This window comes from Siniperca chuatsi, linkage group LG11, assembly GCF_020085105.1.
Source record: "Siniperca chuatsi isolate FFG_IHB_CAS linkage group LG11, ASM2008510v1, whole genome shotgun sequence".
Lineage (NCBI taxonomy): Eukaryota > Metazoa > Chordata > Actinopteri > Centrarchiformes > Sinipercidae > Siniperca > Siniperca chuatsi.
The window spans coordinates 20,923,687-20,942,809 of record NC_058052.1 but is presented as its reverse complement, the minus strand read 5'-3'; the positions used below and the strand labels follow the sequence as shown (position 1 = coordinate 20,942,809).

The following is a 19,123-nucleotide window of genomic DNA, read 5'->3' as shown; positions in this document are numbered from 1 at the left end:
ACTAGTTTTTTATTTCCCACTCTACTGTACTTTGGCCCGGTGAAACAAATCAGAAGTGATCCTTCTGAGAGAAGAGGAAAACATAAGTGTTGTTCCAGTTTGTACCCTGTACATTCTTCCCTGTGAATTATATTTCTGTAGCACATTGACTAATGATTAAAGGTGGAAACAAAGACGCCTCTGGGGAACAAACACACACTTCAGCGAGCCCACAAACAGCCTCATTCATCATGCGGAGAGAATGGCCGTGTTTGCTGAGTTAATACAATGAAGCTAATTGCCCTCCAAGCAGCCCAAACACCAAGGCTCAGCTAAAATTATTCCCCTGAATGGAAACTTGCTCAGCTTCAGCTGATCTCTCTCTCTCTCTCTCACACACATGTCCCATCACCCCCACCCCTCCCTATTACACCTTCTCTCTCTGTCAGCCTGATATTCACTGCAGTGTGTGGATATTATTGCTTTGTATTGATTCAGCATTATTTTCTCTCAGCTGCTTCTCAGTGGCTGGAGAGGGAAAGGCCAGCACAGCAGCAGTCACACCTCAGCGCTTCCCACTCCGTTTCATCCTACCCCGCCTGCCTTCCTACGACCCTATTTACACCTTATAAACTGATGAACAATATAGCTTTTCACATCTGGCGTCAAAGTCATTTCTAGGCAGAGACAGGTCATACTGATTTCAGAGCTAGATAAAAAAATCCCAAAACAAGGATCAAAGACATATTCTGCCCTTTACAATAAAATGATATTTGGCCAGCATCATTTCTGAAGCTAGGTGTTGAAAGTCATATCTATTATTAGTATAAACAGTATGAACACTGAAAGCACCCTCAGCCAAACATTTAGAGGCACATTGTCAACTTCTGTACAAATACAGCACACTGAACAATACACTCCTCACACCTATGGTTTTACAAATTTCCTGGAAAACCCTCTTCTTCCCACTTCTTGTGCTTGCAAATTTGCTTACAGGATGCAATCCTGTCACAATATGAAGCTGCCTGGCTCCCTCATATGGTACTGCTAGCATATTGCTGTATTACTGACAGGTGTGAGTGTGTGTGTGTGCCTGAGCTGTGCTGATGCATGAACCTGCAGCAGCCGGAGGGATGTGGAGAGGGTCGTCGGCCCGGAGGAATGACCTGCCTCATGAGCGAATGGTTATCTCTTGTTGGGAAGATCGTATTTGACATTTGTTTAACCTTCGGAAAGTGGGCGTGTGTGCATATTTGTGTGTGTGGGTATGTGAGTGCGTGCGTGTAAGTAGCCCTGCATAATACCCTCACAGCTCCCTCAGGATCATATCCATATGCTTGCTTTGGTTTGGTAATACCATCTGAGTGATTATAATGTGGAGGTTCAAAATGCTGCAGTATCTGACTGAATGATTAGATGAATACATTAAACTGGTGTTTTCATTTTATCTTGCATGCAGCTCTGTGTGCTTGCAATGCGGTAGAAAAAAGCACTATTCTTCACATATGCGTGTAATGTGCATTGACTTCCCCTGAATAATATTAATATTTGTCTTGTAGTGTCCTGATGTTATAAATAAAGCATTGTGAAATCATATTTGATGCAGCTGTGGGGGAGTTTACTCACTTCAGGCGATGCAAACTGTTCCATGTGTGCATGCATCGCAGTAACGTGTCATATATAACTGCTGAACATAATAACTCACCTCTCGTAGTGTCTCCGTGTACACGTGGCGGCACTTGTGCTGCTGGGGTTCCCGCCCAATTCATCATATACATGCTTCCACTGTCTGCGGACTGTGATCTGGAGGGACGGATGAGAAGACAAAGAGTGATAAGGCAAAGAGCAAAAAGAAAGAGAGACAAAGGATTACAATGAGATGAATGTAGAGTGAGTGAAATTGAAAAAATATGAGAGGAAGAAAGAATACAAAACAAAAAACAAAGAGAAAAACATAAGTGGTTGACATCATTTTGAGGTCTTGGGGAGTTACTGAGTCATGATGTTCCAGTTATTGAATCCTCAACACTCAATTCTCTAACATAATAAGGTCTGTTAACATCATGCAGTCAGTTGTTCCTGCTATAACCTCTTATCCCATAACAGATGACAGGCTACAACACAAAACACAAAACTCCAGGCTGCCACAGAGCTAACAAAGCTTCAACATGAAACGTGAGATAATCAGCTGCAGATATGAGGGTTTTAAAAGGATATGAGCCCCAATTATATGAGCTGTATCCCGTTAATGGTCTGGTCTGGCTGTCTGTTTGGATGACATTATGCCAGCTAGCTAATGAAGAAACAGGCATGAGCAATACACTTGACGACTTAACATCAAACATTGACTTCACTTTGGAAACACATCGCACATGAACAGGGAATGAATAAACGGCAGGTAAGGCTGCCAAGTTAAATGCCTCTGCCTCATACATCTTTCTGACTCACTTTGGTTGTGAATGTGCGTGCACACAGTATATGTGCGTGGGTATATATGTGCATTTCACTTAATCTCCAACATGGGAAAAAATGAGTGATTTGACCAATTTCCTTCTGACCAGTGCAGAGGAGAGGAACATGTGTTTTCCACTCCAAGGGGGGTTTGAAACAATGGCATCATTTTTGCTAAGTGTGGCTCTGAGCAAGACTTTCTTCTTGGGAAAATAGTGACTGACCTGAAAGGGCAAAAGGAGGGCAGTAAAAGGAAAGACAGGGAGGAAAGAAGGGAGGTAGGTGGGAAGACAGCAAGAGAAGAAGAGATAATAGAGAAAGAGAGAGCAGGAGAGAGGAAACATCAGGAGGAGGGGAACAGAAAGAGGGGGGATAAAAGAAAGAAGGGAGGGACCTTGACGAAAGAGAAGGAATATATTGCCACATATGTGAATACTTACCAACTCATATCCTCCGAGTTTCTCAGCAGCTTGAAACATAGTCCAAAGGTTGACTGTGGGAGACAGAAGACAAACAAGGCAGTCAGGGACACTGGGAAAGGACCTGAGCTGAAACACATGATGTCATATACAGTCATTACACCAGAGAGAGATAAATACAGTGCTGGAGGAAGTATTTAGATTGTTTAGTTAAGTAAAAGCAGCAATACCAAAATGTAAAAATACTCTATGAAGTCCTTCATTTAAGTACTACCAGCATAATGTACTTAAATATCGAATGTTAAAGTACTTGCCGAATGGCCCCTTTCAGAGTGTTATATTATTATATATAACATTATTGGATTATTAGTACTGATGCATCAACATGTAAGCAGTTGGTCATGGTGGAGTTAATTTTACAAACTCTGTATACTGTTTTGTAGTTTAATTTATAACAATGCACCATGTTTTATATGCTGATGATATATTTGTAAGTAAAATCTGCAAAGTCTGCAAAGTAAGTAGTAACTATAGCTGTGAAATTAGATTAGAGTCAGCTTTATTATCAGTGCACACATTAAGTATCAGTACAATAAAATGCAGTTTAGCATCAAACTAAATAGTGCAAACAGTAAAATATTTCCTTTTTAAATGTAGTTAAGTAGAAGTATCATACATGCTTTATTATATCATACCTACATACTTAAGTAAGATAGATAGATAGATAGATAGATAGATAGATAGATAGATAGATAGATAGATAGATAGATAGATAGATAGATAGATAGATAGATAGATAGATAGATAGATAGATAGATAGATAGATAGATAGATAGATAGTGGTAATCATTTTTATGGGAACATCAGAGTAATATAGTAGTTACATATTCCTGGACTGGCAAAATGAAAACAGCTTGTTATCATTTTCACACAAAGCAATGCTGCACTTCAGCTGAAAGGATGCAAATGAATATTGAGTACTTGTACAATCACCGCTATGTGATAAAATACAGCATATGCTTCATCCTGACAGAGAGATTTGTTAACCCTCAGCTGCAGCCTGCAGGTATGAGTGAAAACCATTACAAGCATCAAACGCTTGGCAATATGCTCAAACTTCTGTTTGAACTAATGCAAATTCATTTGCATTGATTTCCCCATGCAAATACCCCATGACAGACCATATCAAAATACAAGTCTTGTGTAACATTTTCCTAAAAATAGCAATGTAAGCTTTCAGAAAGGCTTGAAATGGCTGTCTATCTTTGAAAGAAAATATTTCCCACAAACAAAGAACCACAAGTTCATTGGGGGACTTTTTGTGCCAATGACATTTGTATTTGCTTTCTGTAACATCATTGTTTAACATTTTTATATGAAGGCCTATAAATAAGAAAAGGAGGCCTCGCCTGGGGAGAAATCCATCAAAATTCAATCTGTGCGTACACAAAGCCTTGCATTTGTCAAAATGACATTTTCCTATCTCCGCATTTGACAGCATTGATTTTTTCCTTCCCTCCTCTCTGCGACCGTTGTCAATGCACGGGTGGAATAACAAAGGGAGCTGGGTAGGTTTTTCTGTTTGAACTGAGCACTCCGGCGTATTGTGCTTCCTGACTGTAGAAACAGAAAGATGGTCTATTTAACTAGCTTGTTATGCATCAACTGTAATTACCACAATAGCACACGGGACTGGGAGGGAACAGAACAGATAAAGGAAATGAGTGAACATGCTTTTTCTTAGATGTCTTGTCATTAGCAATTTATTTTCTTAATTCCCCTCTATTTGGCAGGGGCAATTATCACTGAGATAAGGATGACAAAACAGGAACACAATGCAGCCTCAATGACACACCGATGGCATGGCAATTAGACAACATGGCTGAAAGAGGGAGACAAATTGGAACTGATGTTCACAATCACATGCTGATGCCCAAGCACTGAAGCACACATGCGTCTAGAAAAGTCACACACACGCACACACAGTTACCAGTTAATCTTGCAGATCAAGGGCATTCAGAAAATACAATGTAACCACAACTACTCCTGTTTTATTCCTCCTGAATCCACTCTATCTCTCATTTCTTTCAACGCCTCTACTGCACCCATACAACTTCAATGGCAGCAGCTGTAGAGCAAAGTCAATATTAACCAAGTCATAAAAAATAGAAGGACAGCAACTCGCATGAATAAACTGCAGCACAAAACTGTTTTCCTCTCCTACTGTACTGCTCAGAAGTAACAGACAACTAGTTTCTGTATTTCCTGTGATTCAGGTGCTAGTGTGTCTTCAGCCTTAGTGAATGGGTTTACTGAAGTAATTTAGAGCCACATTTTCGTTTCTTTTTTTAATAGTCAAGGACTGCATTTCATATAGTAGACTACAACAATTTTTATAATCGATTAATCATTTCAGTCATTTTTTAAGCAGAAATAGTGAAAAATGCCAGACATTCTCCAGATCCAGCTCCTCAAATGTAAAAATGTGTCGTTTTATGTAATTTTACTGAATATCTTTGGGTTTACAGTTTTGCAGCCAAAACAAGACATTTGAAGATGTCACCTTGCAATCTGGAAAGTTGTGATGGGCATTCTTTGACTATTTTTGACATTTCCATAGACTAAACAAATAATTGATAAATTGAAAGAAATACAAATAGCACATTAATCACTAAAGACAATCATCTTTTTAAAAAATGTAAACAATTCTCTGGTTCCAGCCTCTCAAATATAAAGATTTGCTACTTTTTGTTTTGCATGATAGCAAGCTGAATATCTTGTGATTATTTCAGATGTGGAGTTAAAAGGTCTCAGATCAGCACCTTTGCTCTAAGATGGTTAATACATACGAACCCTGGAGTGAAATATAAATTCAGCATGAGAGTGAGGCAGGCAAACAAACGGGCACTGTGTTAAACCAACAAAATTAATATTACTGGGTTTAAAATATGTTATGAGCCATTCGAGGTAAAGGCAGATTGACTGAATTTTAGTGGTTCATTTCTCTCTGCTGGGCTGTAAAGAGTCACAATTGCAGTCTTAAAAAATCAGGTAAGACTCCACAGCTTGGAGATGAGGTGGAATATACATAAATAGTCTATGTTCAGATTCAGATAGGGTTTTTTGGAGGTGAATCAAATGGATATTTTAGTGGCTCAGCCAACAAGACATGGGTACGTCTGGTAAATCATCCAACCATCTGTTGCTTTGTTAAACTCCATAGAACTTCATAAAAATATTATTACTCAAGCACAACTAAAATAACACAATTTCAAATCCCATTACAGGAAAGCGAGTTCTTTGATCTTTTAATGCATTTGTAGCAAGTTTAAAGGGAAGAATATGAAAACGGTGCCTGATTACATCTAAGGGTTTGTTGTATTAATTATGATGTGTTTCCTTTTTTTCCCTCATCTTTACATGTGCTGATGTGTGCTCACTGCCAAGGACGAAGTTTAAACAGCATGATTTTACCATTTAATGAGGGCCTTGCTTATGATGTGTCTGGTTTTGAGATTCAAAGCATGTACTGTATGTAAAACAGTTGTTGCGTGGACCTCCACTTTATTCTGAGCTCAAACTGAGAAATGCCAACTAAAAGTAAAGCAAGTTGGGTATATAATTCTCCTTCTACGTCTTCCTCGCTCCCTCTCTCTATCTCCCTCAACCACAATGACCTATTTAAGCAACAACATGTCGGCAGTCAGGATGACAGGATTGTCAAAATACCGCGGTGAGGTTAACAGAGTCAAGGCGGCCACAGCTTACCTTCATGTAATAGTTTAGAGTAATGAGTTTTACTGTGCTATAAACTGTCACCGTTAAATTCAATAGACATCTCTCTCCCTCTCCTGCTTGTCTTTAATTTGCTGATGTTGTCGCGCTATGTTCTGATGTGAACGGCTAAATCTTTCTTGGCTCTTTTGACATGAATGCAAATATGATTTCCTTCCTTGAATAAAGACTGAGAAAGAAGTACATTTGAAAACCACAGTTTGAGATGAGAGCCCAAGTTCTCAGGTGTCATGATCAAACACACAAAACAAACGCACTTCTTCAGTTTCAAGAGACCAGAGCGCGCCCTTTATGATGTTTACGTGCATGTTTCTCCTCTCTGTACCATGCACACCGAGTGCAAGGTAAGCATCTGACCTATATTAGAAATCTTTCATCTCGTGCAGACGTGTTTCCCATACATGTGATGTTCTTTTAACACTGTTAGAGGACGTTCTTGGCCTTCACAAGGAACCCTTTTGACAAGTGTGAGAAGATATTCTCTCCGTATATAAAAGCCAGCCAAAATGTGCTCTGACAGGGAGCCTCCAGAGTCTTTTACTAACCGCTAAATGAGATTTTTCTCAACATAGACAATTATTTCTTTAGTTTATTATTACCACAGATTTAATGTGTTTTTTTACAGTTTAACAGCAGTGTAATTTATAGATTTTGGGCATAATGCCTGCAGTAGTTGGCAGCCATCTCACTTCTTCCCCTAAAGCTCTCATTCTGGATAGTTAGGACAAAGTTTGCCCTTGACTTGACTGAAAAGCAGCTACTGGTTTCTTGTCTGATCACAACAGGGGGGCAGTATAGATAACATGTGTTAAGAGATGCTGATTGAAATCCACACAGGGTTTTTCCCTGTGTGGATTTGAATGACTTACAGAACTTACAGAGTGCAGTTTCACTCCGCTATCTTAACTGTAATTTGAAACCTGTACTTCTGTTTAATTTCTCCAAGCACGAGACATTTTAGTGTCTTCACAAGGCAACTCTTGAATAGGTTTTGGTACCTTTATGCATGTTCTTACAGGTGTCTTTTACTATGATAGCTTTTTATCCCCTCTCAGCCTGCTAACCTTCCCCATTGGTGATGTTATGACCTAAATCTCCAAAATAACCCAGGTAAAATGTATCCACACAAACTTTACTTTTAGACTTCTGAGTCTTAACTAGAGTACTCCATTAAACATTGCCAGTGAGGGAATAAGAGAATAAGTTGTCCTACTCACTCTGTTTGAAGCCGAGAAAGGGGATCCTCTCTATGGGCGTGTCTCTTTCTTTCATGTACTTGTAGAGCTCTACTAAGAAAGCCTGCTCCTCCGCTCGGTTCTCCTCTGATGTTTCCTCCTCTTTCTTCTCCTCCTTCTCGTTACTCTCTTCCTTTTCCTTTTCCTTATCCTTCCCTCTCTCCTTCTCCTCAGCTGAGGATTTCTTGCTGAGGCCGTTGGCCTTGTGTTTGGTTGCCGGGGATATTTTTCCATTGGGTACCGTTTTACAGTTGGGTTTGACCTGCAAAAAGAGAGCGTAAAGAGACAGTGAATGTAACTTTAGATGGAAAGTGAACCCTTAACAGAGTGTTTCAAATGATGTCAGACAGTTTGAATGAAATGTGTTTGGGTTCAAGCACAAACAAATATTCTTACAGGCCACAGAGGAAGCCTCTCATTGATTATCAATGGAGCAGCTCTTCTTGTCATCACAGATTAGGCACAGATTGGTTTGACTCTAGCTTCGAGAGAGAATTGCTAATATTGATTCAACTGTCCAAGGTCATAGGAATAACAGCTGTGGAAGGGCTTTTAGAGTAGATATTTCCTTCACTTTCAATATTACAACCAATGTCAGATAAGGGTTTTGATAAAAAGGAGCACTGTAAAATACAGAAATACAGAATCATTGACACAAAGTCATCATCAGTGAAAATGTCACTGAAAATGATTGATTCCTTTAATAAAATGAAATATGATGTGATGATTTTACTTATTTCTAGTACAAGTTAGCCTTCCATTTTCTTCATCAAATAACATTTGGTGGTAGTTGAGTGATTCTTCTATATTCACAATACTGCCTCTTGTTTTTGGGAAATGCAGTAGGAAAGATATCCCGTGGGATCATATTGTGCTTGTTTAAATGACTTATGTGGTTGGAGGAAGAGAAAAGACACACAGACAAAGAGAGTGCTGCTCAATAACTATGCTATCATGACTGATCTATCAATGAATAAATTAGTCAGATGAAAGTAAAAGTGAAATTTTTAAAAACATTCCCCAGTTCCAGCTTGTTATTTGTGCAAATTTGTTGCTTTTCTTAGTCTTATGTGATAGCAAGTTCAATATTTTTATATTTTAGACTGTTGGTCAAACAACAAAGGCAATTTGATGACCGCCTTGGACTTTAGGCGAACTGTGACTAACATATTTCACTGTATTCTGGTATTTTACAGACCAAACGATGAATTGATTAATCAAGAAAATCATTGGCAGATTAATCGTTAATGAAAGTATTCATTAGTAGTAGCCCCGTATTGTTTGACCTAGTGTCCCATAGATATGAAATTTATTAGAAAAAACCTTTAAGTGATCTAACAAAATAAAATCAGCTTCCTAAAAATAAGATATCTTTTATTAAGAATGTTTTATGTTAGTTCCCCTTAACAAATCCCTACTACACACATGTTATACTAAGTCAACTCTTTGATGTAACATGTGGCCTTCACAGTCACATGTCTTACTGCATGTAGTGTACAGAATGTAACACTGCACTACACTGCTGCTGTGTCTCTCACAGTGAATTGTTTGGGAAATTAAAATGCTGTAGCCTTGTTCTGTAACTGAAGATACAAGGACGACCTGGAGAGCAGTTGGGTGACAACACAAGTTTAGGTGTCATATGTCATTACTGCAGAACCAGTGCATGAAAGGGGACTTTAATTTACTGTTTGCTGTATAATACTCTACTCTAATAAACATGTACACGAGTGCTAGCTTTCATATTGGACTTCTTTTGCACAAATATCTGCATAATTCACTATATAGTCTAAGGTATTGTAATGTCTATGCTGTATAAAGCTTTTTTTAATGTCACCTCTCTAATTTCTTATTATTATTATTATTCTTATTACTAATCTCTTATTTGATTTTTATTTCATTCAAAGAGTTCATTATCTGTTTTCTTACCTCTTACCTTTCTTATCTCAAATCTTATCTTGTCTTACATTATTTTATCTTATCTCATTTTACCTTTGTAGCAGTTTTGCTCTCTGGGCTGCAGGGTTCCTGTGCTGCCACTGCTGTTGACCCCTGGGTTGACCCTATTGACCATTGACCCTGAGCCTGACACTGGGAGTCCCTCCTCTGAGAGATGGACAGCTTCTTCTTCCGAGGTCGCCCCTTCAGGTTGGGAGCTGAGGGAAAGGAAACAGCGACAATGAGAATATCCATTTATTTTATTTTATTTTATTTTATTTTATTAAAGCACCTCTTTGTTGCCAACATCTAATGTTTTTATTTTAAAACAAACTTAATATACTATATTTGCGAGGAAGAATAAAAGGTATGAAAATCTTTATAGCCATATATGCCTTTCCTCTCTAGGAACATTGACTTTTAGCTGAAGAGGACGAAGGCTATGACAGGAACATTTTCAATCAGCGAAAGGAATTTCACAGGCCTGCTAGCCTGTAGCTAATTATTTTTAAACTGGATTAGTGCTACATTGTGCTGAATGGGGTAGCAGGCTGCCAAATAGCTCCAATGTGCTAGTAAACACAATCCTCAAGTTCCCTCTCAGCCTAAAAGAGAAACTACATTTAAATTCAGACAGATGTATTTTTAAGATTTCAGACGAGGGCGTCGTAACAGTCAAGCAATTAGTATAATACTGTAAATGACAGATGCTGGTTAACCCACAAACACGCAAAGGCATTTTAAACAAATGGTTTCTGCTTTGAGAAACATTTGATACAGATGCTACAAAAATTCAGAGCTTGTATGTGTTTCTCACCACTGCAACATATATAATACTGTTTTGTCTTGTTTTCCACAGCAGGAATGCCACAGTTGTCATCACAACAACAGCATAATAAATAATTACATTACATTAAAGCACCTCAGATGTACTGATCATCATGGCTCTGTTTCTCTATTTAGCCTGCTCATGTCTTAAAGCTGAACGCTGTTAATTAAAAACACATGAACCTGCCTGATAGGAACTCTTTGTTTGAAAGGCTGGCAGATATAATTGCTCAGTTCACATTACACACACAATAAAGTATTTAAGCCCTCCAAGTCCTTTGTACACCCACGTTTATGTCAACCCACGACTGTAATGTAACTTCTTGGCAGAGAGCCTTGCCTCCACGCAGCAACACAAACAGAGATAAGCTCAAAGGAGAGAGAGAGAGAGAGAAAGAAAAAGACAGAAACTTCAAATAATCCAAGTTCAGTCACGTATTTCATAGCGTCAACATTCTTTCTTTCCATCTGCAATGACAATTAAATCCAAGGTTGTTCTCTGCCAAAAGGACTGTGATTATTTTCGTCGGATCAAATTCCCATCAAGAAAATGTTACATTAACACCGGAGCTGAATAAAACTAAGAGGCAGTCATTAAAAAGGGTAAAATGATCACAACTAAGCAACCTATCACTTCATGTTGTTATTTTCACAAACGCTATGTTGTGGAGAAACAGCACAGGGAAAATTTCAAGGACATTTGTTGTGCATTTGTCATCCCTTTGGCACAAAAAAAAAACAAGTCAACACTGTAATCTTTACTTAGAAAGCACTGGGTGTATTTCTTCCTTTATGGTTTTCTCATTCTGCTGCTCACTCTTATATTCTGCCAGTTACTCATTAATGCTGAGAAATTACATAAACCCTTTTGAAGGGACAGACAGATACATAAGCACAAATTATTCACTGAACAGACTAATGCCACATATCATAGCATTTAAAGCCTAAGCTAATATGCAAAGTTCGGGCTTCTGTAAAAAATACTTACAGAATTTAACAAAACACAAACCATAAATAGATAAATGTGCTTTTAAACTAGATAAAATCTTTAGTGACTGATGACGACATGCCAGACATATACAGTGCATTAAAAAACAAACATTATGTGACAGATGTCTAATGCTTGCAGGTTTGACTTGCAGGAGATTTATTTTTTAACATGTGACATCAGTTTAAACAAACGTCGCATAGGTCTGAGTGAGGTCACACTCTCAGTACGGTTCTGTTTTTAGTCCAATCACTAACCCCCCTGACACCCTACACTGAGTTACATAACCTGCCTGTCTGTTTACATTTTTCATCAGGTCAAATACTGCTGTGTAAGAAAATACTGCAATTACAGCAAAACACTGCTGCATAACACATGGTGACACGATAGCGAGCAAGTTTAAATTCATTGACTTATTGATAAGGACAACCTGAGTGCAGTTACCAAATACATACCAAATACATATTACTGTAAACTGGGGTCAAATAGTGCATTCATGTATTTTCATACACATACACAAACAGGCACACAAGGTCAAGCGCAGGCAATCTTTCTGTGCTGCAGAAGTTGTGCAGAACTGCTGATCTGCTCTCCTCGTGACAGAGTTGCATAAGGGAGGAGATATCAGCTTTAGAATAACACAAAGAAAATCAAACACAGTCTGACTGTGTGCAGATTGATTTTCTAGAATGGAAACATAGACATTTATAGTCTATAAAAAACAAAGCCAACCTCACAAGATAATGATTTTACAGCACCCTGGGAGATGGGATATTTTTACCACTCTGTGGGCATTAAGTGTTTTTGTCAACGTACTAGAAAAGACAGAGATCATTTAAGTATACATAATACTTCCCTCAACAAGCCAAAAATGGGCACAGAGGTATTAGTCACACACCAAAAATGTCTGCTGACCAAACTACAAAGTTCCTTTTAGCTTCCCATCGAGTTGCTTATTTCTCAGTCTTTGGCTTTCTGCTTATCTGGGTGGTTGACATGATTTGGAGACGTGCCTTGAAGTGACCAGAGGACTCTCTCCTGGTCCTTCACAAACCCCAGAAGGCATACTGCACACACACACACACACACACACACACACACACACACACACACACACACAAACACCAGCAACAAATACACTGCTTATGAAGCTTAACAGTAGTAAACATTCTGGATCACAGCTTGATGGAGGGAGGTGAGGCCATGCACACACACACACACACACACACACACACATATATATATACAAGTAAGGGGTATTCCCCAGGGTGTGAATCCATCATGTCTTGTCACAGAGCACAACCCCTGAGCCATGGAAGTCACGACAACTTCAGCGGGGAGATGCACAGCCAGACAACTTGATCTCCAGATGCAGCCCAACGCTCTCAGCTCTTAACAACTTTACAACACAGCTTTGTCTAATAATTTCTCCCCCCTCAGATTCAATTAAATACAGCCCTAATACCTCTGTTTCATTGCCATTCAGTTGATGTCAGTGATAATGAAAAACTCATTAGAGGCAGCTCAGGAAGGGTTCTGACGGTTCTATGCATCAACAGAGTATAGCCACAGGGAACCACAACAAAATGGACTGATTGATTGAGAGGCTGCTGGGAATGGAGAGACATATAAAGCTGACTGGAGAATTCAACTGATGGATGCCTCACTTGATAACGCTCTGACTGAAAAAAAAGCTAAATATCTACATGTGTCCACTTAATGATTGTCTCTTTAAAGGAGGGTGGTTTCAAAAAACCTCATTAAAGTAGATGGACGAATGATCACTCTGATGGTGCGTATTTTTTTTGTGTTTGATCGGCAAACTGAAATTAAAAGCTTAGGGATCTAAAAAATACTTTGATGTACTTTAGTAGATTAGCAGCCAAGTCATCCTTTCATTTGACAGTTTGGAATAACATTTATGACTGAAATAATCTGTCACAACTACAGTTGTGTGCAGTGGTTACCTATTTTTATCCACACTAGCAGTATGGGTCAAGGTTTTGTACAGACATTCATGACCCCCATATGATGTGTCCTAATAACTCTGACTTTTCCTCTAGCGCCACTGTGAGGATCATATTTATAGTTTCGAGTGAAATGTCTCCACAACTATTGGATGGATTGGCATGAAGTTTGGTACAGACATTCATGTTTCTCTCAGGATGAATTGTAATTTGGTGATCCCCTGACTTTTCATCTAGCGCCAAAATGTCAATTTACCTGATAATTTGGTATGACCAAATACCTTTAAAATATTGTTTTGCAGGTATACTAACTCCTGTTGGCCTCGGCTGTAATGTATGTTTAGTGCTAATTAGCAAACGTTAGCATTCTAACATGCTTAACTAAGATGATGAACAGGGTAAACATTATACTGTTACTGGCTGTAGACTCTTAGTCTTGTTAAACTGCAGAAACTAGGAGCACAGGGACTGTTATTTTGCAGTCTTCTTAGTAATCATATTATGGAGATGAGCAATGAGGCTGTTATGAATGTTGATCATTCATTTTATGGGTATTCATAAAGGTCAAGCTGAAATAAATCACTTATAAAAGTTGTTAAGAAATACCATGGTGTAAAAGTTCCTAATGACAGACAAAACAACTCTGGTCCAACATCAGGTTACAAAACCTACTGAGTTTAATAATTAACATTTAGTCAATTATGTGCAAATTAAATGTGGACCTCTTTACAGAACGACTGTTCTGACTCGTCAGATGTGAAATAATTACATCTAAGTTTTACATTGAGTTTTTATCCCCCATGCAACTGACTGACTGACTCAGGAAGAATCTACAAATCTACACTTTCATTAAACAAAACACCCACTCATGTCTTTACGCAAACTCTTAATTCTACAGTTTAACTTTAATTTCCTCTCACCACAATGAGGTCCAAGTTCAAACAAAGAGGTGAAGGAGGAGGAGGATGAGTGAGGCATGACTAGTACAAGCAGTAGTCGGTGAAAAACATGTTTTGACATGTTTTGTCATCTCACTTGGTTGCAACTTCACCAAAGGCCTGACACCCACTCAGCAATTATAAGCATAGCTCGCAGCCAAAGGTAACATTCATGTTGCAATACATGGCATTGTCTGTACAGTACATGATGTCCCCCAGTCATCTGTAAAACATCCTATGAGCGCGGCCCACAATGACCATAGCTTCAAGACAGATATGTATCCACACAGGTGAGAAGGAATCCTCCCCTGGGATGGATTTGTAAATGAAACTATACCTGTGAATACACCCACGCGCAGGCAAGAAGGTCACTCAGGTCTGGCATACAGGGTTACAGTGGTGCGTTGGAAATTTATAGCCAGTCATAAAACACAAGGACCATGACAGGCAGTATTTAAACTCTGTAAGCACTGAGCAGATGCATTTTCATGTATGTAAAAAAAAAAAAGATCCCAATAATGAAGCAATAACACTGCTGAAAAACGGAACTTTTTAGATGGAAAGCAGAAGCAGAGTTTTGTAACTCAAATTAGAATTAAACAGAATAAAGATAGAATATGATTCATGAGATTCAAAATATGATTTATAAGGAACAATAATTACACCACAGAAATACAAAATGATAAAGTAAATAGACCAAAGTAAATAAAACCTAACAAATAGTGAACAAAACCTGACAAATCATGATACATGATAATAACATTTATGACTGAAATAATCTGTCACAACTACAGTTGTGTGCAGTGGTTACCTATTTTTATCCACACTAGCAGTATGGGTCAAGGTTTTGTACAGACATTCATGACCCCCAGATGATGTGTAATAATTACACCACAGAAATACAAAATGATAAAGTAAATAGACCAAAGTAAATAAAACCTAACAAATAGTGAACAAAACCTGACAAATCATGATACAAAACAGCCTCTGATACAACTCTTGAGACACAGACTTTAATCTGTAGAGCATCAGAGCATTAAATGTGTGATCAGTGAAGTGATATTACACTTTGGTGCAACATTTTAACTGCACTGGAGGCACAGAGATGTGACAAGGGAGGCTCCAAAGCAGCAAGGCAACAGTACCAGAGAGAATATAAAAAAGGCAGCGATGACTGATTCCTCAGCCAGTAGTGACAGGCGATGGCGTGTCTTCACTATACATCAAAGATCTCAGAGGTTGGAAAGATTTCAAATATTTCTACTCAAGGACTGCATGTTTCTGACCAGAGTTTTAGGAGGCGACTTTTCTATTGTATTAAGAAACATGTTTGACCTAACGTTTATAGTAAATATGGTGTTTTCTAGGTTTATGAAACATGTTACAAGTTACTCTGATCAAAATGTTTTCTTGCACAAAATATCAGTTTCACATCAGACCAACCGCAAGAAAACAACATACAGAATGGAATATTTAATACCTGAGCACATACATACTGTACAGAACAAATCCTGTACTATATATAATTACTTTTACTAGAATTTTAAATTAGGGGAGATTTGCCTTTCAAACTAGTACCGTTTTGACTATGATAACTTTGCACTCGCCACCTCTGTTGCAGAGATTCAGTAAAACAACATATATTGGGTCAAGCGGCAGAACCTTTTAAAGCTTTTCAAATAACCTTCAATTTTACTTATTTACATAAATCATAGTTTTTGCCCCGTAAGTAGATCCCTATGCAGTCACATTTCTAATTATTTTGTTAGATGTATGGAAGGCACAAGGACCAATGTCATAATTGTTATATGTTGAAGGTTAAAGGTTGCCTGTGGAGTTTTTTTTTTTAACCTGTATTAGTGCTATGGAGTCTTTTCATGAGTGAGTCCCCATTTTTTTGTCTCATGCATGTGCACAAGGACACAATTATTCACATACATGCATGCTGGTGATGAGATATATAGTCCTGCCATTGTTTTCACACTATTCCAGTGATCTACAGGTGGCGGTAATGAGCCAAGAAATGCAGCAACGTGTCAACCACAGACTTTATTGTGTCTGAAACCAAAACTAGATTTTCCATATGTAAAGTAGTGAGCATTAAGCACTCCCTCCTCTCTATCATTTTGTTGCTGACTGTAGCCACCGTCGCATTTCACGTACTAATATCAGACTTTCTGATCTGCTCATAATTCTCCCTTTGTCACATCTGACAGCAGAGTTATTCCTCTGTTCCTGTGCTCGAGGCATGTTTCTGCACTGAGTCATTTAAGACACATTGACAGCACAAATTTTTTTTATTTAACAGTAATACTTCAAGCATCTCTATCACTGCAATCATCAAAAATTACACAATTTGCCCACAGAGTGAGACAGAGTGTGTGGGTGTACAGAGTACACTGTTTTTATTAATCATCAAAACCTCCGTAGGTTGATAGATGATACAAGTGTAAATTAATTTCTCATAATTATACAGAGAGAGATCATTATTGATAAAGTGTAAAACATTTCACAGCAGAATGTAAGAGTACAGTGTTTCATATTAGGTCAACCTCAGGGGGATTTAACATCAGTAATACTGAAATATTTTCATCACTGGTGTTATTTTCTTGCCTGTTTTCACCCGTGAATGCAGCTGCAACATAAGAAGATATTTTTACACTGCTGTGGCTGAGAGCTATCTGAATTTAATGAGGAATGCATTTGGCTCCTTCTTAGGCATGACAATGGATACTAGTTACTGTTATTACACAAACACATCCAAGTTTTACCCGGCCTTCAACAACAACAACCTCACCTTCCAATATAACAGAGGGAGAGGAAGAGGGATGGAAGAGGAGAGAGCAGTAACAGAATCACAGAGAGAGAGAGACAGATGGAGAGAAAAGGCAGTAAACACCACTGAGCAGCGAGAGCGACAATTTAAATTTTTCACCGGTGTTCAGAGACAGCGAACAACAGTGGTGTTTGGAGAGGGCACCTGTATTAGGAACTCTTGTCCTGACTACTGACACACAGAAAATCACTGTAATGCAAGGCTATTAGAGCATGCGCCTGAGTAAAAGGCAGGGATTAGTCCGGCCTGTTACTTAAAGAGCTCTAACAACAGTCCCCCGAGGTGCAGCCAACTCATCCACAGGTCCTCAACAGCTTCTTGTAAACAGGTCTTTCATTCTTACCAACAGCACCTTGATTTACTCTGCTTCAACCTCTCTTTTAAAGAGCATCTCAACCCAAATAAAAAAAAGAAACATTTTCTCACTTAGCCCATATTGATATTTTTTGTTTGTTTTTCATATCTCAAAACATTATTTATTCTAGTCTATGCATTTGTTACTTCTAGGCTGGATTATTGCAATTCCTTATTATTAGGCTGCCCGAATAAGTCCCTTAAGACTCTCCAGTTGATCCAGAATGCTGCGGCATGTGTACCGATAAGACCTAGGAAAAGTGATCATATTTCTCCAGTATTAGCTTCTCTGAACTGGCTCCCTGTAAAATCCAGAATAGAATTTAAAATCCTTCTCCTCACCTACAAAGCCCTTAATGGTTAGGCACCGTCATATCTTAAAGAGCTCATAATACCTTATTACCCAACTAGAACACTACACTCCCAGGATGCAGGGTTACTTGTGGTTCCTAGAGTCTCCAAAAGTAGAATGGGAGCCAGAGCCTTCAGCTATCAAGCTCCTCTCCTGTGGAATCAGGTCACAGTTTGGGTTCAGGAGGCAGACACCATCTCCACATTTTAGAGTAGGCTTAAGACTTTCCTCTTTGATAAAGCTTATAGTTAGGGCTGGCTTGGGTGAGTCCTGAACCATCCCTAAGTTATGGTGCTATAGGCCTAGACAGCCGGTAGACTTCCCATGATGCACTTTGCTCTTCTCTGCTCCTCTCCCTCTCCATCTGTATGCATTCTTATCCCATTAATGCATGTTCCTAACTCGACATTGTAGTCTAGTGCTTTCTCGTCTCTCTCCTCTCTCCTTCTGTCGCTTCTTGCAGGTATTTCTGCCTCCGGAGCTGCAGAGTCTGAATCTATGATTGCTCCTACTGCCCCGATGTTCCTGCTCGACACCCGATACTACAATTATTATCATTAGTCTTATCATTATTATTATTATTGTTGTTGCTATCATTATTATTACTATTATTATATTTATTTGTATTAATAATATTACCACTACTATTACCTTACATCTCTATGTGGAACTTGCATTGTGCTACTGTATCCCCCCCCCCCCCAATTGATTTTTTGAGAGGCAGCAGAACAAACTGAAAACACAACACTGACATATATATATATATATAGAATTGTTGTGGAAGTTGTTCGTAAACAACAGTTTTCACATACAGCAGACACGGAACAACATTAGCAATCATTTGGAGTTGTATTTGTTGTAGTGTAAGTCAAGTATTCACTCTCCTCACTCTTTTTTGGTCTCCACCAACTCCTGAGGGAAATATCTGGCTCTGTAGCTGCTAAATGCTTCACTATGTTCACCAGCTAGTTGCTAACTTTGTCTGTCTGCTGTTTGGTGCTGAGCAGGTAGCGTACAGTGGGTTTATCAGGACTTGTTGGCTG

At 38.7% G+C, this 19,123-nt stretch overlaps 1 protein-coding gene across 1 annotated transcript in view; it reads right to left on the bottom strand.

Annotated features, from left to right (window-relative positions):
• Positions 1-19,123, bottom strand: part of arid5b (AT-rich interaction domain 5B) — a 75,158-nt gene that overhangs the window by 10,585 nt on the left and 45,450 nt on the right. Inside the window, exons 5-8 of the mRNA XM_044213372.1 lie at positions 9,872-10,035; positions 7,862-8,141; positions 2,871-2,923; positions 1,685-1,782 (exon numbers count right to left, since the gene is read on the bottom strand). Coding sequence (XP_044069307.1) covers positions 1,685-1,782; positions 2,871-2,923; positions 7,862-8,141; positions 9,872-10,035 — 595 coding nt within the window. The remainder of the gene's footprint in view (positions 1-1,684; positions 1,783-2,870; positions 2,924-7,861; positions 8,142-9,871; positions 10,036-19,123) is intronic.